Source organism: Dermacentor variabilis, chromosome 8 (genome assembly GCF_050947875.1).
Source record: "Dermacentor variabilis isolate Ectoservices chromosome 8, ASM5094787v1, whole genome shotgun sequence".
NCBI lineage: Eukaryota > Metazoa > Arthropoda > Arachnida > Ixodida > Ixodidae > Dermacentor > Dermacentor variabilis.
In genome coordinates, this window is record NC_134575.1 from 39,638,871 (window position 1) to 39,663,496 (window position 24,626).

Sequence of the window (24,626 nt, forward strand, 5' to 3'; positions counted from 1 at the left end):
CTGCAGCAGCACGAGTGCGCGACATCCTCTTAACTGAAAGCTAGCGAGGAACAAGAGAAATTCGTTTCTAAAAACGACAGCGATTGTGTGAAATGGGAACTACTTAACATCGCAACAGAGGTGAGTCATACCTCCGCTTCCTCTACTGCGCGGCGACGCAGATTGTGCGTACACAAAAGTCACACAACCGCGACCGAACAGCTGCGCGATCAAAGAAAGACGACGCATTCGCTCGAGGCGTCGCTTCCAAGCTCGAGGAATCCAGCTGCTGCTTCGGTCGGGTTGCGCCGACTCAAACTTGTTCTACGATATCTGTGCGAGCTTTAACTTCGCGGCAACGTCGCCCGATCGAAATCGAAACACGTGAGTTGCCCCGACTGCCGCGCGCCGTCGGAAAGTGCACCTTGAATGATTGCTTCTCCGCAAGCACGGAAGCTTAACAGGAAACGCGGATTTCCGTTTGCGAAGCGTACCCGTTTGAACGGCAAGTTTGTTGCGGGTTAAACTATGGCCTTGGCCGCCCAGACTGCTCCAATCATTCTACTAGAATTGGTTTTCCCCGTAGTGTGCCTCTCTCTATGTAGATTGGATGAAAATGCGAAGGTGTTTACAAAGACTGCGATGTGTTCGAGTTCCACGCGACGCGAACCGTATTGAAGTGTGGTGAAAAAACGTGAAGAGGAAACGTTTCGCCATAGGGAACACGCAATTATTGTATGCAAATGTCCAGCATGAGATTAGTCGCACTTTATACACATGCGCACCATACGCCAAACCGTCGTCGCAGCTTTCCCACATCGCACCGATCTGATGCGTGGCGTTAAATTTTATATGTGGTCTGGCAGTGCGACATACACGCCTGAACTGGATGTCATTCATTTTTAAGCGCGCATTTGAAGCCTCTATTGTTCGCTTATGCGGTTATGTTTATAAGCACAGGAGCGTAAGCAAGCTAAGTATTGCAGGAGTTACTATATAGCGTACGTCGAGCTTTCAGAAGTAGCTAAGTGATAACTGCATGCTTATTGCAAAGTGCCACTGAATGCCATCCTAAATATTTCTGGTGAGTGATTTTTTTCTTTCTTTACACTCGATGCAGTTTATACTTGTGCATTGAGCGCGAACAAAATATTAAGTCTTTTTTTACAAATATGCCTTTCTCCAAAAGTAATCTTCTCACTAGTGTGAGCAGTGCAAAAGGAGTCCATGCAAAAGAGTTCCGGAAAACGGAATCTAATAGTGAATTTTTGCTGAGCACCATTCTGAACAGTACATCGAAAAAGATTAATAACTGGAAAACAAAAGGTAGCATGAGCTGAATGCTCTTATATAATGGCGACATGTTTATGTACCATAAAAGCAGTGCTCGTTTGATGGATACTAGTTAAAGGTGTTTTTAGTATTGAAAAAAGTGAGTGGCACTTTCCAAAGCTGTGCTAATGCAACATGTTCCTAGGGGTGGGCAGCGCAACCCGGACGAAGGACAAAAGGAAGTACGCGATTGCAGTTTCAATTCAATTTAATGCAACATGCCGGAAACTGAACTAAATATTTTAGTAAGAACGATGGCAGTGTTTCAGTTGTTGTCTCGACCACTGGACAATGTCACAATACACCGTTCTCCAAAGGTGTCCATAGAAGACCTGTCATGTCTAGAAGAGATCAAACACAAGCCGTACTGCAGACGTTTATGCTATGCTTGATCAAGCGTTGTCTCAGATGTCTACACGCGGTAACTGAAGGTATTCACCTAAGATACATAATTGTAAGTCATGTTATAAATGTCTAGGTCGTTACTCATTCTATCACTAGCTACTGGAGGAGATAGAAACAAATTAAATACGAAGCACAACAATAGAGAGTACACGAAAGAAACAACAGGTCAAGGTACTTTGTCCTATTGTTTCTTACATGTGCTACTGGCTTGTCCTGCCATTTCTTTTGTGTGTTGTGGAACACTTCAATCTATCACATTGCAGAGGCCACAGCTGCATGAAGCCTGCTCGTGAGAGAAGGACAGAACCTTAAGTCACTGTCCTTTTCCTCTATGAGTGCTTTGTACTGTTGCAGTGCAACTACAGCATATCCTGTTCAACTACGGCAATGACCCTTAGTCCTTGATATAGCTTTTGCGAATGCACATGCTCACTGTTCTAATGTGTTAATTCTGTCTTGTTATAGCAAATTCTGAGGCGTCCTGGTTCACCAGTGCCCACCATGACAGTCACCATTACAGACGTCGCATACGTCGGCCTGCTTCTCGTCTCAGTCGTAGCAGGCAACTTTGTGCACCGCATCAAGGAGGTGCGACACCGCCGGGTCTACTGCACCGCCCTGGGAGCCTTTCTGGTTCTGATAGTGTCCGGCCGCCATGCAGTGCACCCCTGCATCGTCAGCGTTGTCAACGCCTTCATCGTCACCACCTGCTCCGTCAAGTAGGCAACATTGTTTGTATTTCCAGTGTACAGGCATCCACATTTTTCTCGTGGAACACGTAGGCTGGTATGCTGCAAAGTAGAAAGGAAAACCAATATTTTCGTGTTGCTGGCTCAGTTTGAGAGACAACGCATGTGAGAAGCCGCAGCCACAAATAAGTCGGAGCCACATTGTATATTCGTTGGTACCATCAACCTTACAGCTGCTGTGTTATCTGCACTGTGCTCGAGTGTTCTAGAGAGCAGTGTAGATGTATGTATACTCGCAGCAAGCACATGTGTAGCAGGCTTCGAGGTAGGTAGAATTTGGCAAGATAATTAGATGTACCAAATGTATGTTCTTTCCAATCTCTGGCAAGTAGCACAATGCCGTTCCTTGAGCATGGGTCGCCTGAACAGGCGTGCAATACTTGCATGAGAAATTTAAATGCGTGATTGACTGGAATCAACAAAAGTACACAAGCGAAGCGTATACCCACAGTCAATTTCATTCAGACTGCACAACATTACTTAATTGGGAGATATGCTAATCTGACTGGCTGACAGGGTGTAGGCCCCACGTTGCCTCAAAGCAACATGGGGCCTACAAGCGAATCTGTGCTGAAGGACTCCAGATTGATTTGTGACTATATGTGCCTGGGTCTTTTTAAGCATACACGTGTGTTTTTGCATTCCACGTACCTTGCTGTTCAACAGCTATGGCCAGGGGCTGATCCCATGACACCATTCTCTGCAGCAAAATGACACATGTGAATACAGAATGCATGAATGCCTTCCTCAGGCATTCAAGATGCCTCTTATTTTGCAATGGATAACTCAAATTCGCCTTTCCTCCCTTCTTCCTTTTTGCAGATATCGGGCAAAGGCAAGCTTTGTGTTCTGCTTCGGGTACCTTGCATTCTTCAAGTATCTGAAGTTGTGGAGCACCAACCCACCACCGGGCATCACCAACCTTGTCCAGATGATGCTCACACTACGAGTAAGTGAATAAATTAACCAGGAAACGTGTGAAAGTGAAAAAAAAAGACATTGAATGTGAAATGTACCAAGGATTGATTACACAATAGACTTCTTAGCAAGGCAAACACAAAGGAAGCTTTGCACTTTGTATGGTGAAGAGTTTACTTTGACATAAGCACACAATAAATTAATTGGAAACTATAAAAAAGCTCTGAGGGTGCAGACACTGAGCAAATTTTACAGCATGATAATCTATCACTCAGGTTAGACTCCCATTATTTGCATTTCTGTTCCTTCAGAAAAAAGGCCTGATGTATAGCTTATTTGCACAAGTAAAATGTGTGCTAGTTATGTTTCAAAGAAAAAAAAAAAGGTTTGTTAAATGGTCAACACTTAGGTTCTTGGCATATCACAGAATTTAGCTTTTACAAGCATTGTCCTAAAAGGATGTTGAAGACACATATAAGTTAAAGCGTAAATTTGCTGATTAGTGCTGCAAAACACCAAAAGCAATTCAACAGGGGGCGAACAGATGGGAGCCTCAGCCTGGAGCCAATGTTTCAACAAGCCGAAATGTTTAACCCTTTTTCTGTACTGTGTTGTCCTTTCTTTCTTTTTTTTTCCCCCCGGAAGTGTTGTATCATGATTCAAGTAAGCTCGACTGAATTTGTACAGCAGTGATCTACAGCTACCCAACATGGCGACTCCTGTCAAAGTGTGTACTTGGGGAAATACAGGGTTTGTGCCAGTACTCTTTCGTTGGGAGAGAGAAGGGGGTGGAGAGCAGAGCAAGATTCTTCATTTTTTTTCGGGGGTGCAGGAAGGCACTTCATCATGATGGCAAGAGGGAGGCAATGTGGCCGCAGTACGAGATTTTGGGGGCAGTCAGCCTTCCCCTGTAGAGCCGCCCCTGAGTAAAATATAGTATATGGAAGCGAGCGCAAATTAAACTTGAAATGGGGGGGGGGGATTCAAAGCAACAATGTGGCTATGAGAGATGCCATAGTTTGGGGAGCACGCAAATCGGCCCAGCATCAGTGTGCCTGTACTAATACTTCTTCTTGTTAATCAGCCAGTTTTTCTCCACAATTTAACTTTTAATTTTACCTAACCTTACCTAAACCACCCAGTATTTTCTAGCACTCAAGCAAAGCTTGGCTGGCAAGTGAGTTTGAGGTGGGAAGGGACAGTGTGAACGAGTGAGCATGAGCAGTTTCAGTGTAGTGTATTGCAATGCACACAGATGGCAGGACTGGCCATGGAACAGCAGATCCTACACGAGCAGCACGAGGAAAAGAGAACTGAGAAGCAGACATATGAAGAGGGCGACATGAAGCCTGGCTTTTGGGACGTCATTGACTATGCCTTCTGCTACATAGGCGTGCTCGTCGGTAAGTGCATCTTCTCACAGGCAGCAGCCTGCACTTAGATAAGCTCGGTTTTTTTAAAGAGCCCCCCACCAGGCCTCATCGGAAACTTCTGTTTTACATCAGAAATTGTAAATTGCTGTGCAAAGAGCTTCTACCACAATAATTTATTTTTTAAAGAAAAGGTCTAATACTGGCGAAGATAGAAGCAAATGAAATATGAAGCACAACGATAGACAGTGCACGAAAGAAACAGCAGGACAAGCTACTTTGTCCTGTTGTTTCTTACATGTGCTACTATCTTGTCCTGCCATTTCTTTTGTGTACTGTATATTTTCTAAAAAGTTTTAAAAAAGACCTTCATTTGTCGTGAGGCTTTATCCACACCACCATTCCATACATATGGCAACAGGTGATCGTCAAGGTGCCATTGATGAGGTGTGTGGTGTAACCCCTTGAATGCAGAGGATGTGGGGCAGCAGGCAAGGCTAACGCACTGGCTGAGTGTCCTGTAGGGGCCATTGTGCAACTTTACAGAGTAGCGAGGTGGTTAGGACTTGAGAGCAAAGCGATGAACTTGAACATGCAGCACATTGTCAACGCAGCATAATTTGTCTCCCGCAAATCTGCTCCAGGATGCCGCTTCTGTCTATATCACTCTGAGTGATTGGTTATTATTTAATAACCAATCACTCTTTCGTTAGCATTTAGCTCAAATTTAAGAGACGGATGCACGAACGACGCTGAAGATTATGTACATCTGCAGTGGCTAGCATATCACATAGCATATAAATGCTCTTCGTGTTTTGTAGCACCTTGAAATGACAGGCTATTGTATTTCATTACTATTAGTGCATTTGAAATATTGTTCGACATTGGGGTTATATGTATTTCATTTGGCTTGATCATGATTGGTGCATCTGAGTGTTCTCCACCTACTGTAGTAGTTGAGTACTTGAAAAAGCTGTTTCCACTTTTGACGTGTGCAATATTTTTTACATTTATTGATTACTGCTAGACATTTTAATGATTGCCTGATTGGCCAACAAGTACTTTTTGCTTAGACCAATCGATAGAATGTCAGTTGTAGCCTGGCCAACAAAGGTCGATTTGGTTTAAACTGTTCCATCCTTCAAGCTCGTAAGTGATACCGAGGCTTGTTGATGCAATGGGGCAACACGCGTGGATGCAGGCCCGTACTACCGGTACCGGACATACCGCGACTTCCTGAATGCCCCTTACTTGGATTCGGTCGACCGCAAGGGCATGTGCCTGAACCGTGTCAAGGTGGTGCCAATATATGCGCTGCTTTGGCTGCTCTTCGTGCAGTTCTTCCCGCCTGATGTAAGTCACAGCCTCTCTCATGAGAATGCTCGTTCAAGTTTGACAGAGAAAACGTATACTCTCACTCGGGATAAAGTGTACAGAGCAACACAATGACATGGACACACTGAAGAAAGAACAAAAGGCTTAAAACGGCCTGTGTATATTGTTCCCTATTGTGCCCACGTCCTCGTGCTGTTCTGTACACTTCATTCCAATTTGACGTGACAGGCTAATACGCCCGCATTGCCACTCTTGTCGAGTACAGTCACAAATGAGGGCAATATACTGCACCTGAAGTGAAAGATGAAAAAAAAAAAAATCTCACGGAAGGGCAAATCAACAGTTAAGAATCCTATCTAAGGAACAAATACACCAAGACACACCAACAATATAACTGCACAAATCGTACCATCATAGGTTCTGCCACAACAAACTTTGCAACCTTTCACAGTAAGTCTGCGGTTATGGCTTTGTGCTGCTAAGGAGAAGGTCAGGGGTTAATTCGATCCCGGCTGCGGCGGCCGCATTCCAATGGGGGCAGAATGGAAAAACACTTGCGTACCGCGCATTGGACGCACGCTAAAGAACCCCACATGGTCAAAATTATCCGAAGTCCCCTACTACAGCATGCCCCATAACAAGACTGTTGTTTTGGCAATGGACCCCAAGATATAATATTTTTTGCGTGCTAGAATTCTTCTCACTGAGTTGAAGGCCTATTGTTTCATTTTGTCAAGTTGTTGATACGACATTTTTGTCAAGTTGTTGATACCACACACAAAATAGCAGAGTGACATAGCCTACCATTGCACATTGGCACAGCGACCAGCAGTACTAAACTTGGACAGTTAGGTCATGCTGTTAGTTGGCAATTTGATCTTTTTCTTTTTGTTCTTTTTATCAGTGGTCATGTCTATGGCTTTGTCATGGCTCCAGCGTTGTGTTCTATAACTTAAGTTGTCCTTGATTGCAGAGTCATACCATTTGTTTATTTTCATCATCTCTGTGTCATCTGTCTGTCGTCTGCATGTCTGCATTGTACAGCATCTACAAATTAGCCACAGGCCCGCCATGACATTTTAGTTGGACATATAGCAATACTAGTGTGCGTTGGGGACCTGACATAAGCATAGAAGATTCAGACACTACATTTCATAGACCGGTTATAGACTCGATGAGCGACTATCGCTAACAAGTTCCAACCTAACCGCATTACATAATATGTCTGCTACTACAACTATGTAACTATTCCCAGATGAAATGCTAGTAGTAGCAGGTGACAGAAAATGATAACGTTGCATCAGCCTTATTCTTATCAAACATAAAATGCAAGCTAGCATCGTGTAACGAACACCTTTTTTCGTTTCTTCAGTACTTTGGCTCCGAGGACTTCTACCAACACGGACTGCTATACAAATTGCTGTACCTGACGCCCATGTTCATCATCTTCCGGCTACGGATTTACATTGGTTTCGTGCTTGGCGAGTGTGTCTGCATCATGGCTGGTCTTGGCATCTACCCGACCGAATCAAAGGCAGCGCCTGGGGTCGGCCCCACCGACATCGATGCCCTGCTCAGTGTGTCTGTATCCCTCTTCAGCAGTAGAACCTTGCAAAACGGTGCATGATTATCTGATCGATAACAACGTCACACAATTTATTTGCTGCGATCACATGTACATCATGAGAACTTTGTGAAAAATTTCATGGCTACCTAGATAACTATTGATAGAAGCGCACAATTGTTTGTACACAGGGATGATCAAGTTTGGTATGCTGCGCATTTGCAAGCTATTAAGTGGGGCTTTCTTAATATGTTCTTGGTTAATGTAATTTCTCGGTTTATAAGCTTGTGCTGGAAATAACTAGAAATTTTCTATAGAGACTGTAGTATTAGTTCATTACGATTTTCTAGATAATATGCTAATTAGTGCTCCCAAGTTATGTTCCTGGTTTATGAAACTTATTGGCTTATACACTTGTGATGAGAATCATTAGAATTCCGGGTATAGACTTATGATTAGTTTGATACAATGCAATTCCTGCATAATATTTTTTTCTACATTTAAACACTTCTCAGTGAGCTTTTATTGTAATCATTCCAGTTTAAAAGTACAAGTACCACTGTCTTTGATTAGTGCAATATTAGAGGACAAAACAAACCTCACTGAGTGACCCAACATCGAACGTCAGCATGCACTGGGCGAGAACTGTGTCGACATTGTATCTATAAGCACACCAACATCATGCCAATGAGAGTTTGCTGTGCAATGGCAAAAAACTTTTTTTTAGCTTTGCAACGTCCTTCTAAGCTGTTTTTGAGGAAGTGTCTTTGTTTAAGCCTTTCCAGTCAACAGAGTTTTAAAGGAATAAAAACGAAACTTTCGCTTCGCCCCTCCAGGTGGCAGGGCAAAAGTGGCGACTGGGCAAAACAGGAGTTCGACTACGAGACCGTACACAACATTGACGAGGCACAGGCCGAACTGAGCACCACCATGCGCATGGGCATCCGCAGCTGGAACCGCACCGTCCAGTACTGGCTGGCCGTCTACTTCTACAAGCGGCTGCTGCTGCCCAAACCACTCAGGTGAGTGTCCTGCATGCACCGCTTCTTCACTCAAGTTGTCAACAGTATTGTCGGTCATCATCATTGTCACAAGTTCTAGGGTAAAGGCCTTTCTGAGCACTTTTGATTCTCACTGAATGGCCACAACTCAGCCAGTTCCGTCTGCTTCAGTGCCATGTTGAACTAGAGTTCTTTTTACCTGGCATTCACTCTTCAGTTTAATATTGTTCCACGCTGCTCATACCCTATCCAAAAGCTTTCCATTCAGGATGAACCAGAATACTATATAAACTCGTATTCATTATGCCTGTCATTTTTCTTTGTCACCCACAATGCCCACAGCTTCTTCATCCTCACTGAACTCGTTGTTCTATACAGGCAAGCACCACCAACAGCACACAGGTTGCAACACATGCAGCACATTCATAGGTACATTGGAAAAATATACATGGGCAGCTAGTTTAAGACAACTTGCATTGAGCATGCATCACCAGCTGACTGCTATACTACTTGTGCGTCCAACTACACATCTGTTTTTCACTGCTCCATATTTATCAATTATGCTACTGCACCATGCCAGGCAAGCCTCAGGAGTCAACGTGACACAAAAGCTCTGTGCCCGGTCACTCAGCATGACATGATTTTGTGCTTACCGCTGCGATGTCCTTACCGAAATTGTGCAGAAAGATTGCATTTTGTGGTCAGAGTCGTTCAATGTGACACTTGGCACCGTTGCTTGTCTGGCTTTTACAATTAAACAAAATGCGAAGTTCATCAACTGGGAAGCTAGTTGCGTCGAAGGCGGCAGTAGCGAAGGTGACACCAATAGGTGTCCCTACCTGTTGGCAGCTGTGGAAAGCAGCCGTTCTGGAAGTGTTTATGCCCGTTCCAGAGGAGCAGGTAACATGCTGCAACGTCCCCGAAATGGCTGCTCTCTGGAGCTGCTGACAGGTGCCAAGACAAGATTACGTGACTAGTGCCACCTTCGCAACCGCTAGCTTCCTCATAAAGAAAGACAGCTTTGAATTTTTTTTTAATCTTTGCCAAGTGCTACACCAAGTGATCCTGATCACAAAATTCAATCTTTCTGCATAATTTCAGTAAGGACAGAGTAGCAGTAAACACAAAATCAGTAATCTACAAATTTAAGAGAAAGACCCACATCTGTGTACACAAGACATTAGAGTCTGGCTCTCTCCCTCTCACTTATTACACATCCCATTCATATTTAGGAGCTCAGGTCCAGTAGGTGGCCAAACCATGGCAGCAGCCTAGAAGAAGTGAAAGGAACTCCCTACCGTTCAGAATTACGTGTCTTTGAATTGTGGCAGGAACAAGAAGATTGTGTGTCGTGCGACGGAGGCGAGCGTGCTTGTATCCAATAATCAAGGAAATATATCTTTAATTTGGCTCTGAGTGTTGTGCAAGAATGATGTATGGTGCCGCTCTACAGTGAGACAGTGCAACCGATTCTTGCACCATCACGTAACCAAAAAATGCCATGTAGGGGAGAGTTATTTCGGTTGTATACAATACTTACAGCAGAATCTTGTCAATTCGAACTCCGAGGGGCGACCGGAAATTTATGTGAATAAAACGGTGTTCGAACTAGGGAAAGCCCCCTATGTAGCACCCGATCAGTCGTGTGGTACAGCACACAAAACCTAAGAAATCACAGAACCCGCATTGAAAAAAGTCTTACCTTTCCTCCGTCATCACGCTACCACATGTGCCAGAAGAAGCCTAGGTGCCGTTATAAAGTCCAAGCGCTAGTAGATCACACCCAGTGCACCGTTTGCTGTGGGCGCGAGGGAGAACATGCTAGGGCGAGTCAAGAAGGCTGGTGGCTTGATGTCGTCCTTGACGCCGTCCTCTCTCGTGCTCAGTGTTGGAGATGCCGTGACTGAGAGTGGGCTAGGAGGAACAGGGGGCATAGGTGAGCATGCAGTAACGTGGTGAAGCATGCACCTTGAGGGGTAGTGGGAGTGTGGAGGGAGGTGGTAACGTGATCAAGCACGCTATGGGGTTCTTTCGTGCTTCTTTTAAGCTGGATGGGAAAGGAGGGCATGTGCTGCTCCGTTTGGTCTCGCCTCCCCGTTCCCTTTTCTTATCATTTTTACAGCACATAACATTAGGGTAGCTAGCAACACAAACTTTTGCCTGTGGCTCTGGTTTGTCTAGAAGGTAGTCCATGAGAGTGAGAAATTTTGTTCGAAATAACCATTGTGCCGTTTTGTAGTTTGAATTTGCTGGAGTTCTTCTCTATTCAGAGACTTTGCCGGGACCAATGAAGCGATTCGAATTATCCGTCAATTCGAATTAAGAGATTTCTAATCATTGTGATTTCATGTCTGAAATTGTATTTTATGCTCTTCTGCCAACATTTATTTGCGTGAGAAAGTAATTTCCTTCGTTTCTAGCTAGCACATGTTGAAAAGTGACGCCACCTTTTGCAAACAAATGAAGTCACAGTGAATGGAATGGTGCATTGATGCATGGCCTCTGAGACTGTCATCGCATCCACTAATCAGTGTTGCCAGTGTCCGTACACAGCTTTAAGGGACTTACACAAGTAGAAAAATTATGTTTTAAATATTTCTACTCGCTTTCCACAGAAACCACTGCACATTTAGGCACTTCAAATGGCAGGCTTTCTATTAATTGAGCTACGAAACGGAAGGTTTTCATCAAGGTGCATCGTCTCTCGACAGCCTCATGTAGTCATCTAATGCATGCGATGCTACTGTCTATAGAATTTTTGAGGAGGTGCTCACATAAACACACAACAGGCCAGCGAGCATAACGGTGACACCGAAACAGAGCCTCTCGTTGGAAACACAATGAAAACTCCACTGGCCATCGACTGTGCAGGACAATGCTGACGATGACCCTCAGTGCCATCTGGCACGGGCTCGAGCCGGGCTACTTCCTGTGCCTGGTCACCTCGACTGCTTACATAGTGGGCGAGGAGCAGGTAGAAGTGCTGGTGGAGCGCCAGCGCTCCCTGGTGGCACGCCTCGTGGGGCGTCTCCTCCTCTGGTTCTGCAAGATGCAGTCCTTCACGTACATGCTGGCCGCTTTCCTCCTTCTCGACATCCAGCGCACCTGGCAGTACTACCACTCCGTCTACTTCGTGGGCCACGCGTACGTCGCCGTGCTCCTGCTGTGGCGGCTCGTGGCGCCGCTCCACCGGATGCCGAGTGCCAAGCTCAAGCAGTAGGAAGCGCTGGCTCAAAGAGAATGGTGCAGTGCACAGACTAACGGAGAGTTATAGCCAATGAGTAATTTATTATAGTTATTTAATCCCATCTCATGGTCAAACATTTCCCGAGCTTTTTATAGTCTTCCTTATCACACATCACGGTCACAAATTGCGGTGACGTAGTCATGTTGAAAACAAAATATTTTCTGGTTTGACACGCAGGTGTACTTCGCTCGTAAGCAGAAAGCACGGGGTAGAGAAGAACAGGCCTCCAATAGGTTTCATGGTACGTTGGTGGCATAGCACCACATTTTACGTACTATAGTCCACATCTAGTGTTAATGTCCCCGAAGACAAAATGCGCCATTTCTTAAATAGTTTGCAACAGCGATGCAGTTTGCAGGGACGAACTAAGGCTGAAAATATGATCTTCTTCATAGATTGCCTACAAATAGCATACACTCAGTAAGCAAAACATTTATTAATCAGTAAGACCCTTGGTCTTTTATTAGACTGCATATTATTAGGCATTCCCGGCTGGCTTTGCTACGTGATTTGGCACAGTAAAAGGCTCCTGGCACAGTCCAGCCACATTTTTCTTAAATTGAGTCTACGATCTTAAAGAACTAAATAATGCCACACAAATTTTCAACATCTCAAGGCCTAGTCCGTGAATGCCAGTCCAGTAAACATGGTACACTGGTTCATCCCCATCACAATGCCTTTGGTCCCGTACGAGGAACATTGCTCTTCAGCAAGGCATGACCAAGTCACATCGCTAATGCTCCAATTGAGTCATGCCCCTGTGCATCAATTTTATCAATGGCTGTGTCATTGTCGGGCAGTCATCAGTAATATAAGGCAACAAACCTCTCTTTGCCCCCATTGTGGCAGTTGCCATGATGACAAAGCATGCCTGAGCTCCACACCACAGGATGTCACCGATCATTTTTCCTTGGCTACATGCTTGCTCTGCTTTGAAGTACTGTTTTAAGCACACTGTGCAGACCTAACTCCCCAAAACAGCGGGCTCCTCTAGCCGTTGCATAAAACTCAATTTCAACACTTCACTTGCATGCACTGCACAACCTTGCACTAAATGTTCAAGGCACAGTCACAATCAAGACTCAATAATGTGCAGTCATCAATATTCTGCGATTAAATAGGAAATTATTATGATAGTGTGTTATAATGTCGGTATATGCGACTCACTTTAAGGAGGAAAACTATCATGCTATCATTTCATTTAATATAGCTTGATTTTGAGCGCAGCAGTTTTCCGTACGCTTAGTGCATTGCCAAATGAAGTCCTAATGTCACAATAATGGAAACACTGATCATGTCTTTCGGTTCAGCTTTAATTGTAGTGCATTTGAAGTTTGGTACTATGTGACAGGCAGTACATAATTTGGTTCACGCATTTGCCAAAGGAAGCTGTAAAACAGGCTAGAATGAATTGGGTCTGCCTCAGCGAATGGCGCAAGGTGATTGAGGAATGCAGCTGAACACCTAATGTGTTCGCAACCTGTCTGGTTCTTTAACAAGCCAACTTGTGAAGCATATTACAAGAAAGGAAAATGGCACAGGTTCACTCAGCATAGCGAACATTTGTATATATGCGTGCTCTTAATGTAATATAGATGAATATGTATTCAAATACAGTGAAACATTGATATAAAGAACAAGAATATATAACAAATTATTGGATGAGACTAAGTAAATCTAAAATAAAGTTGGCCATGTTTTAATTTAATGAGCATTCTACTGCTACCATGAAACTGAATATTCCTGATTCGTCACGGTATTGGTTACAGCAAATCTGTTTACATGTGGCTCGAATTGATGAGTAAAAAAGGAGATGGAGCTCACATCAGACAGAAGCTTGGCTTGGCCTGGCTTTGCGCACTTTCGTAGAAGGGCCCCAAATGTGGGTGTGTCGGCACCAATCTTTGTCTGTTCTTCCACAATGGATATCGGGTACATAGAAACAAATTTCGCCCTGAATGGGACTTCGTTGCATTGAGGCTCAAGTGTGCAAACACACCTGGTGCTTACGGTGAAGCAAAGCTTGTGCTAGATTCCTCTGTCCTTGCACAAACTACCGAGTATGCCAATAGATGGCATGCCGATTCAGAGCAACGCCCCATTTCCTGTGACTTGGTTTTCAAGTTTGATACCAGTGCGAGTACCAGTACCAGTGCAAGTACCAGTACTAGTGCAAGCAAGTGCACTACCTCCCATGTACCAGCCAGAAATAGCCTCATCCGATCCGGCCGAGTGTAGCTTCTTGTTCACTTTTAGCCGACCGCCGTCACCGTAGACCATTTCAACAGCAGCTCACTTGTAACAATACCAAGTGTATCGGTAACTATTTGTGACTGTTGGTTTTGCGATATAGTTAATATTGAAATAATTTTGAAACTCTTTTAGTGCTGTATAAATTCACTGCACTGAGGGAGTAATTAGTTATCCTAAGATTTGATTGGTCATGCTTTACTTTAATAGGGGTTAGTACTGCCTACATAGAAAGGATACTGCATTCCCCAATGTACCGTTGATTCTACTGAATGAAAGTTTTGCTCGTGTGGAGCTCACAGCTTTAACTGCTAGATGCAAAAGCACTACGTGTTACTAGTATACACGCACAAACTAACACCAGCCCCGATTTCATGCCAACGCACCAAATGCCTTTCTTTGAATTTTAAGCTTACCTCATCACACTCCTTAATTCACCTCATTGCACTCCTTTCTCGACTCTTCGAAGAATCTTAGTGTGAAGGGCACGAAGTGTGCCGATGTGAAAATGTGTGCTGATAACACACATTGGGTTTCTCAAGAGCCCGTTCTTGTATCTCATTACCGTGAGTTACTGTATCTCATTACGTCACCTCGCACACGCATGATTGTCAACTCATTTGCACACATTTATGTGCATAGATCTTTATAGCGGGAACTCCATGGGTATAAGAAACATGCTCTCGCTCCTGATGTTGCCTTACTACAAGTCTGGGAGTGTTTGTGCATTTAGTGTTTGGGGGGGGTTCCGCACCACCTTTTTAGAAATGTGTGAAATTCATCTGGTTTCGAAAATCATTACCTCGCACATCTTTTCCGACAATGTTTTCGAGCGTGCCTCATGCGAGTGGAGTCGTTCGCAATCAAATGGTGCTCCCACTGCACTTTCCGGGTTTTTCTTTACGGTTGGTCGTTCCTACTGTGCTTGAGGCTCTGTAGCAGTGATGATGGAGCAATGTCCACAGTGCTCTCTGGCCATCGTGCTAAGCTCTGTTGCAACGCATGGCCTTCAAGACTAGTCCCATGCACCAGTCAATCTCTGAGGCCATGCTTTTTTGGCTAAGTGGTACTGCTCCCTGCCACCAGACAGCGTCAGCACCATATTAAATGTTTTCGCACTTTTGTTCTCGCCGGAGAGACTGCTTAGTCACAGCGACTAAAAGAAATCCAAGCCGTAGCCATCATGCTCATTTGTGCACAAAAAAAGCGACAAGAATTTTGAAAAGTTGAAAGATGTGGTAGGCAGTCTTTCCAGTGATATTGCAGACTTCCTTGCTGTATGTACTAGTATGGTAGGATCAGGCGTTTGAGAAAGTGTTGCCCAGTGCTGGGGCTCCCAAACTGTTTTCTACAAACAGTATTTCAGAGTTCTGCGAGTGGCCAAAACGAATCTGACTCCATTTACCCTTCAGTGGATTTTTACGTTCGAGTTTGATTTGAACATATAACAATTCAAACCACCACATCCCCAACAAAAAAAAAGGGGGTGGGGGGTGGGGTAGGGTGCAGCACTCTAGGAAGGTAGGTACGAGTTCTCCAAAGGACTCGGCAGGTTCGCTTATTGTGCTCAAGAAGTGTTGCAGGGCCCCTTTAGATCACACTTGTTCTGGCACGAACTTCACACTCTTGTAGCGAAAGCTAGTCCTTGCCAAATATATAAATAAGTACAGTAATATTTTTGAGGTAACTGCAACTGCGTAGCATTAGCTGCAATTATTCACAGCCAGCGCCATCTTCCGTCGACAGGAGACAATGGCAGCACCGTCATTCTCCGGGCTTTCATCGTCCTCTCCTAGCTACCTGCACTGTGCTTCGACCTACAGAGCCTTTATTTTGATAATGTGCTGCCAATCGACATGTAGTGTAGCAAACACATGCTTTATATGATTAGTTGGCCTCGAGCAAAGCTATCCGAGGACAGTTGAAGGAAACGAGTAAAATGAGCTATACTAGTAGATGAAACCTCTGGAATGCCATGCCAGCCTTTATCAATAATTAAGCTTGGAATGCCGAGGAAGCGGCATAATAGCGAAAGATAGGTTACAAGCCATTTTTCTCTGGCATCATAAATAGTGGCTTTACCAAACTGAGGCTAATTATTCCAAAGTAAAAAGGACCTAAAGACAAGAAAATGCGCAGCAGTCTGGGATGTCGCATCAGTCAAGCAAGTTCAGCACAATGTTTGAAACACGAAATTTGGGCACAATATTTTTTTTAAAGCCCAAGTTACACGGGGTGAACTATCAATGGCCAAGTGACAAACTTTGTCTAGCGGTGATCGCCAGACGCCGTTTCAGAAAAGTTAACAGAAATATCTGCTCAGGCCAATCTAAGCCAACCAAGAACTATGCGAATTCGTGCACAGAAGTGCTGCTGCCAACATGCCTTGGTTTCCACTTCGTCCGCTTGTATAGGCAGACAACTTGCACGACGACGGGAAGAGAAATTCCTGAATACATCCTAAATATGCACGTCGCATGGTGCCTGTTATGGTGTTCTTGAAAAAGTGCTTCCTCATCCCAGGCTGGTGCAACTATACTTGAATGTGGTGTCGTGAATAAAGAAGAGGAAAAAATGTGGTGTTGGGTGACACGCTACAACAGCTAGAGCTTTAAGCAAAGTGGTGTCAGACGCCTTGCTTTCTTGCACGCAAAAAAAAAAAAAAAATCTTGCAGCCATGTTAAGTATGTAGCTTGAACAGTTTTCAACAGGCAGTTGCATGTCATGTAGTTGCATCTCAAAGCAAGTATATGTCACACTGGTAGTGGGTGATGCATCGAACGAACGACAGCGTTCAGCTTTTCTTTTTTTTCATTCCTTGTAGCGCCACCCAGCAAACGTTCTGCGCCTTCACAGTGCTTCTTTTTTTTTTGACACACGAAGTTTGACTTGACAGTTCACTCCGTGTACTTTGGGCTTAGGGAGTCCGCCTTTCGTGCAAAAACAAATGCAGAGTGTATTCTCTGAAACGGGAGTCCACCAACACGGACTGATTTTGTCTATCCCTTGAGCGTACCTTTAAACAACCACGTCTGCACGATTCTTTTATGTCCAAATGAGTATACTCCACATAACCTACGCATACGTTTGTGTTGGGAGATTCTCTAGGGTGCTAATATTACTGATCTCCATATTGCACGTATGCTTACAACATGCTCTCATCTCCCCACAAGGTGCGCATGTCTGCATGCATAACGAGAAACTTGGAAAGAAAATAAAATGTCATTTTATGTAACACCTATTTATATGTGCTGATACTAATCTTGGGGTTGCACTTATGCTTACAAAATACTCTATTCACTTTTGTTACGTGTCAATACACCCTCAAGAGGCAGTCAATGGAAAGCCAACAGTTTTTCGGACAGGTGTTTCTATGACCAATATATCCATTCTGAAAAACAAGAGATGAAATGTGTTGGGCTTGTTGCCACTTTTATTTCTGTGGTAATACTGATCTCAAGGTTTCACAAACGCTCACAAGACACTCTGTAAAACTTTTGCGACAAATTGATGATCTCTCAATTTTGTACGTGGAAAATCTAGTTTCTCATTGTTCTATGTGCCAAAATTTGTCCATGCATTATGAAAAGCAAGGAAGAGAGTGTGTCGGGTTCAATACAGCATTTATTCTTTTGCACAAGGGTGGATCACTCCGTTTTTTGTAATACTGGCACGTGAATGGCTTTGATGACTAGTCGACAATATTCGTCTTTGAGGCCTCACCGGTACTGGTGTCTGACAACTAGTCATTTTATCCTGAAACGAGCTGTGTTTAGCAACTAAAGCCCATCTCGTTCAGCTGTTGGTACTAGTCCAAAGTTTTTTTTTTTTGTGTGTCTGTGTGTTAGTTTACACCTATGCCGACTTACTCAGTCTTCTATGCTGTACTTGCTCCCATGTTTAACACGGTGAGTAGGAATCATTGCCCACTGTCATTTTATCATAGAATGGGCCGCGCACTCTCAATTTAAGAAATAAAGTGCACAGATTTTCTTTCAACCATTGCGACTTTCTGTGACTTTTTTCAGCTTAGAGGTACGCAGTTTTCAACAGCACAGACTTCATGAGAATTCTGACACCATACAACACGGCAGGCTACTGTGAATTCAAGAAAAACAGAGCGTTCAACCATGAGCCATCTTTAAGATAATCACAGGTACCGCTGGTGTCGTCGTCGGCGACGATGTTATATACAGGGAACAAGAGGTCGCACACAGTGATAGCTGCACACAGCTGTTGCAGTGTTCAGGTCTTGTAGTGTAGTCACTTGCAAAGTCTGTCAACCGCTTCGTGGAGAAGTTCATTTTGGTCTGCCTTCAGCAAAGGCCTACAAGGAAAGGAAAAACAAAGTGTCAGTGATGCTGTGCTGGGTCTTTCTTGCAAACTACTATCACATGTGGGTATCTGCGAAGCAGATGTGAAAACTCAAGCTGACAAAAAAAAATTAGGCTTATAGTGCGTCACAATGATTAGCAAGAAAGCTGAAATGCCTGGTTGAAGAAGCATAAAGCCAGCCATTTAAGGGTGGTGTACTACTCAGTTCATCCAATTAATACGTTTGTGTTGGAAGATTTAAAGGTGGGTGCTAATGTCATTGATTTAGCGTCAAACTTATGTTTATAGCTGCGTGCCTACATTGAGTATTTCAGATCCTTCAGCGGTTTCAACATACAAAAAAAAAAAACTGTGTACATATGTGCGCATGGGCAAATGAGCTGAAACGAGATTCGGCAATGTGCTTTTCAAGAAATTAAAGCAACAAACACAAGTACTCGTAAGGTAGGTAAGGCTGTCCATTTCCCTCGTCGCTTCTGCAACACATCTGCTTCCACGGGCCATGTTAATTGCCTGCAACTGACAGCCTGCGTTAATAAACTTCCAACATTAATTGCCGGCAAGCGATGTTAACGTCACACAATATGGACTCTATTCTCAGGATTGGTGCAAGGCGTATGTAGTAACAGAAATGAACAACAACGAACATCAAATGCACACACGCAGCACCGTGTGGTGCTGAAACGAGTTTGACATTTGTCGACTGTTATCTAACGTGTATCATCTTACGGAACCCAAAAGTTGAGTTTGGCTTCCCCAAGCACCACCACTGTACAGCAGGTTTCACGTTCTATTGTCTCCTATGATGGCTCAGACTTGAAAAATCAAGCCCAATATATATTTTTGAAAAATTGATGATCATATTATATCCCAAATACAGTGTGTAACACTAGTCTTTTAACTGCAAAAAAATGAAAGATCTTATTCACACGAATATGACAACCTTTATGGAATTCCGTGGCTGCAACCTGAACGTAGAATGATAATTCTGGCGATATCTCGAGATTTAAAATATATATGTACATTGTATATATTTTTAATCCTTTGCAGATCTACGCCAATCTGAGCAACTAAAACACCAAAGACATTGAAGCTTTATAAGCAACTTCTCACGCCCTTCGTCTGAAGCACTCGAGGGAGTGGGGCTAGGGGCCCTAGCTAATCAGCAGCGGCCGAAATAGACAGTCCACTAGGTGGACTCTTACAGAATAACCCCCCCTCCCCAGCGCAGCCATACAAACTCCTAGCTGACCTCCAACTTGGAGCCAGTGAAACACGATGCGAGAAGCTAAAATTGCAGCATACTGGCTAGAAAAACCACATGAAGAAGGTGCTACTTATTCGAGTGAGGTGTGTGCAAGGTAACCTTTATTTTATAGTCATAATAATTACATTTCAAAGCAGGAATTTGAAATGCTTTTGCTGGTTGACTTGCTGATCGATAATGGGCACGCTGCCATACACTTGACTTTGCTATGTGAAAATGGCTGTGAAACTAACCTAAGCTTTGCTGTAAGAAAAAGTAAACAGGGGCGGGGCTTACCACAGATGACTTTGAAGCAGTCTGACAGACTCTCGGTCCTTGCTCTCAAACGCCATCTATGGTGAGAAAGTGGCATTGCTGTGAGCGAAAAAGTATGTCGTAAGGCAAAAAAAGAAATTAAAGAAAATATAGTAGTGATCCTCACCACTAGTGACTGCAGGAGCAGGAAGACATCCTCGTTCAGGTAGCTTGCTAAAGAAAATATAACAATAAAACAAAAAAAGATCAGACACATTATCAAACTATCAGTTTGAATCAAACATATTTCAACTGTAACACACTTCTTTCAGTCTTGAAGTGAGAGGCAGTGGTTGGACACAGTTTGCTCAGACATGCAAGTCTCCTTGTCGAAATGTTGACTCCAACTTTGAGGCGTTTCTCGTTAGATTACTGTTGCTAACTTTAAGCGTCTATCTTCCACTCTCCATGTATCTTTCAGGCTTCACCTTTTAGAGAGGCTTATAACACCCTACTGAGTTTGCTAGACAGGCTTTCTGGACTGTTTCCATCTCTACCATGGTTAAATGTAATCTTGGCATTCTGGCACATAAACTTGCAAATGTATTTGAACTCTGCCTTTTGCCTTGGTAGCCCTTTTATTTTCTCTCTATCTCTGCTTGCAGTGACAGTATGGTTGTTACTCAGGAGGTTCCCCCTTTGGTCACCAGGGCATATATTGCACACTAATGCAAGGATAGACCCACCAGTAATTAGTAATTGGTTGTTTATTTAAATAATTAGATGGATCAATAAAGGAAAAGGAGGAGAAGGAATACTTCTAATGACAGCAGTAACTGTCTAGCACAGTCGGCTGACACCTGAACTGCAGTCGGCAGTGAAGGGGGGCGGGGGAGTATAAATGACAGGGAAAGAGGACAGAGTAATGGAGAACTATTTACAGGGACATGCACATTTTGCTTCAAATGTTCGAAAAAAAAAAAAAATTTCTGAATACTGCTGCACTGTTCACGCTCAAATTTTGCAGAACAATCACATTTTGGAGTCTCTGTTTTTCAGTGTAACAATTGGCACAGTGGATTGCCTGGTTTTTAGGAGAAAAGTGTGAGGTTGCCTTTGTTTGTGGGATACAAGCTACTGCAAGCGTAAACTTGTCACCGGCAGACGGTCAGGGAGGGTTTCCGCGTGTTGCCCTCTCCTCTGGTAAAAACGCTGCTTTGTGCAGCTGCTGGCAGCCGGCAACACAAGTTTATGCTTGCGCCATCGCTGCAGCAGCTTGCATCCCACTAAACAAAGGGCATCCTTGAATTTTTTTTCCCCTAAAAACCACGTAATTAACTGTGCCAAGTGTTACACTGAATGACACAGATGCCAAAACGCGATATTTCTGCGGAATTTGAGAAATAACAGCACAGCGGTAAGCGCTAAATCTTTTTTCTGCTACTTTTACATATGTGCAAAACAGCAACTAGGTAAAAAAATATCCACAGTTCGCCTGTGAGTGGCTTCCTCCAGACAGCTAGTCACCCGGCCCCGTACAACGACATGGTTCGGTCAAACAGAGCAGCTCAAGGGGTACCGCGCGGTCATAATGGCGTCTCGGTGCTGCCGGCCATCAGATCGACCCACCAAGTCACCACATTTGATTGCACTATCTTTGGGACTGGTACAGCTTTAGTTACACCATTTCTGGAATCGGCCCAGTTGTCTTGGCCAAAGGCGACTTTGTTTTCTTTTGCAGTACTACTTGTTGCTAATAACGTTTTGAAAATATTCAGTAAGTCTGTTCTCGTTGTTCACTGTGCCGTCAGAACGCAAAATGAACTTACGCTTCAAATGTAAAAAAAAGTTTGTATTTTGTTGTAAGTGAATGTGCTGTATAAAGATGACTGTTTATGAGCTGCTCCTGTCATATGTTGCTAGTGGCCTAGTCAGGTGTCTTACTGCTGCCTTTAGCCTTGGCACCATGACAGTGACGTACTATTATTTTAAAAAAAGAGCGAAGTGGTAAGTGGTAAGAAAGCTTTAATTTAATAATCTGAAGCTGGAACAAATTCCACTACTTGTACCGATAATTTTGTTACAAACCTTTACAGCACAGCCCACTCTTAAATGGAACACCTAGCTGCTAATCAAAGTCAATTAAAGTCAAAACACTTCTACTGCATTGGGAGGAGAAAAAAAATGTTGTCAATGGGACACACATTAGCCCGGCATCTATGCATTCAAACATGGTGTGCCTGCCTTCATGCCCTCATTAAGTTGTAATTGGTAGCCAAATACAGTCGAATCCTAAATGACGGGCATCAAATAAAACAAACTATCAAATATAACAAAGCAAATGTAGAACTTTCCACACTGACAATCAGTATGTAGCAAAGGCTTCTAACGAATATTGAACATGACGAAGGTACTTTTGCACTGGAAGTGGCTTTGTATATGACGAGGCTCAGCTGCACTAATTAAGCATATCCCGTAATGGCGGGCCGAACTGCGTGTCCATTTCTCGTCAAGGCTTGACAAGCTCTCTCAACGTGTCGGAAGCCTAGGAACTGCAAATGATGCTCACGTTTGCTCGGCGTTGTCTCCTCCGGACTGTCGTAGAGGTAACGGTCGAGAAGGGCAGCGTGCTCTGCAGGCATTTTCTGCGCAGACGGCTACGGAAAGAAAAAAGCAGAAAGAAATGGTCAAACTCAAGTTGTAAGGTTTAACTTGCGTTCCAAACCTACAGCATGGGTGACACAATAGTACAGGGAGGGGGGGGGGGCGATCTCTAAATTAATTTTGACCACAAGACGCACACACAAATCTATATACAGGAGTGTTTTTCCTGCACCTTGTGCCAATCTGAATGCAGTTACCAAGGTTAGGAATAGAGCCCACAACCACAGCAACTAAATACAGTTTTCCAAGTGCTACCTTTTTTTAACTAGCAAGATATGATGATGATGATCAATACAGCCTTTCCCTTTGTATCGTCCGATCTGTGAGAAGACAAGGCCCAGGTCTGACCTCTGATGTGAAATTATTTTTTTTTCTCACCTTCCAGAGTTGTCAACATCTGTTCACTTTTGTGAATCCAAATGGCGTATGGCACCCCTTTTGTTTGTCTGGCATCAACGCCAGTGAAAAACAAATTGACAAGACTGTTCGCTTTCGAGAGCAAACGAAACGTGCCGAAAATGGCCGAGGGAAGCCCGCCTGCTCTCTGATACTAAATGCATTTACATGGGCGTTCCACGACACGTTTATGAAATATGCAATGCGCTGACGCTGCGTTACGTTCTGCAGAGAGTGCTCATGCCTTGACATTTCCTCTGACAAAGTGTTTTGGATTTTATTATTCGTTGGAAGGTGGCTGCAGGCGCAAAAGAAGAATGTGCGTGTTCAGCACCACGCAATGCACCTTGTTGTTTGCAATGCCTGCTGTTATGCTGTTATGTTGCCGTTTTTAAAGGCAACAGAATTGGACAAGCGGCTGTAGCCTGAGCAGATGTTTACAGCACTGCAAGTGATACCGTGCTGCGCGGTGACAGTATGCGGCGACAGTGACCTACTGTGATTGTATGTCTATGCTCCTTTCTTTCTTTATCACTACTTTATCACTTTACCTCCCCTTATCCTCTCTCCCCAGCATAGGGTAGCAAACCAGATCTTCCCCTCTGGTTAACCTCCCTGCCTTTCCCCTTCCTCTCTCTCTCTCTCTCTCTCTGCTGTTATGCATGTTATGTGTCGAGCCGCATGACATGTTACTAACAATCTGTCGCTTCAATGAAACTGCTGCATGATAAATGCGCTAGAATCTCGTTCATTCGAATTGCAAAGAGACAGGAAATTTAATCCAATAAAATTAAGTTTGAATTAAAGAGAGCCCATTTGAATATAGCACCGAATCAATTTTGTGGTACTGCGTGCAAAGCCAAAACCATCACCGGGCTGCTCCCACTGGAAGTCTTTTAAAACGAAAGTGCAACTGTGTTTCTTTATTTTTCTCTTCCTGCTTCTATGAATCTGAATGGGAAAGGAGGACCTGGTTCGTCTTTCCTCACCATTTTTATGGCACACATTGTGGTAGCTAGCGTCGCACCAATCGTTTGCGTTTGGCTCTGGCACGTTCGAAAGGCAGTCTGTGGGAGCGAGAAATTTTGTTTGAAATATCCATTGCATGCTTTTCAGAGTTGAAATGCGCGGCTGTTATTCCGTATTCAAATGCACAAGACTTCGCCGGTACCAACAGAGCAGTTTGAATTACCCGTCAATTCAAATGAAGAGATTTGGAATTACAGTCCAGTGCCTCTACAACAAGATGACCTGGATAACGAAGGAATAATTCTATCCCAGCTCTATTGCAAGTAGTGTGGTGCATGACCTCTACAATGAAGTCACCTGTATAACAAAGGATTTCAGAGGCCCTAAGCACTTTATTATAAAGGCATTCAACTGTACAGAGATTTCACTGGGGTTAGAACCCTGGCTTGCAACTGAACAATCACGTGTTCAAACACCACCAGGAACATGGGTCCTTTTCCTATGAAGTCTCTTTTTACGACAACCCGATAGGTAAACCGTGCAAAAAGAGTAATTCGTAACATACAGAATGGATACTGCCACTAAAGAAAAAAGAAAGGCGGAACAAAAGG

General features: G+C 43.8%; 2 protein-coding genes across 3 annotated transcripts in view; one reads left to right on the forward strand and one right to left on the reverse strand.

Moving 5' to 3' along the window:
• Positions 1-18,149, forward strand: frj (membrane bound O-acyltransferase domain containing farjavit). Of its 2 annotated transcripts, none has more exons than XM_075701942.1 (8): positions 1-120; positions 2,182-2,435; positions 3,288-3,414; positions 4,639-4,786; positions 5,955-6,106; positions 7,461-7,669; positions 8,489-8,674; positions 11,525-18,149. In XM_075701942.1, exons 2-8 carry the CDS (start codon positions 2,218-2,220, stop codon positions 11,871-11,873), a joined length of 1,389 nt encoding a protein of 462 aa, XP_075558057.1. In that variant the 5' UTR covers positions 1-120; positions 2,182-2,217; the 3' UTR covers positions 11,874-18,149. The 2 variants fall into 2 exon arrangements, with proteins under 2 accessions (XP_075558057.1, XP_075558056.1); XM_075701941.1 differs by lacking the exon at positions 1-120 and adding an exon at positions 183-363.
• The window catches only part of Hap40 (Huntingtin-associated protein 40 kDa), a 14,221-nt gene continuing 7,252 nt past the window's right edge, over positions 17,658-24,626 (reverse strand). The window contains exons 8-11 of the mRNA XM_075701943.1: positions 22,556-22,643; positions 20,174-20,220; positions 20,029-20,084; positions 17,658-18,477 (exon numbers count right to left, since the gene is read on the reverse strand). Coding sequence (XP_075558058.1) covers positions 18,414-18,477; positions 20,029-20,084; positions 20,174-20,220; positions 22,556-22,643 — 255 coding nt within the window. The 3' untranslated portion in view covers positions 17,658-18,413. The remainder of the gene's footprint in view (positions 18,478-20,028; positions 20,085-20,173; positions 20,221-22,555; positions 22,644-24,626) is intronic.

Excerpts from the sequence above, each read along its gene's own strand:
- frj (XM_075701942.1), top strand. The coding sequence starts at position 2,218 with ATGACAGTCACCATTACAGACGTCGCATACGTCGGCCTGCTTCTCGTC. Across the intron at positions 2,436-3,287 it reads GTCACCACCTGCTCCGTCAA|ATATCGGGCAAAGGCAAGCT; the intron begins GTAGGCAACATT and ends TCCTTTTTGCAG. Across the intron at positions 4,787-5,954 it reads CTACATAGGCGTGCTCGTCG|GCCCGTACTACCGGTACCGG; the intron begins GTAAGTGCATCT and ends GCGTGGATGCAG.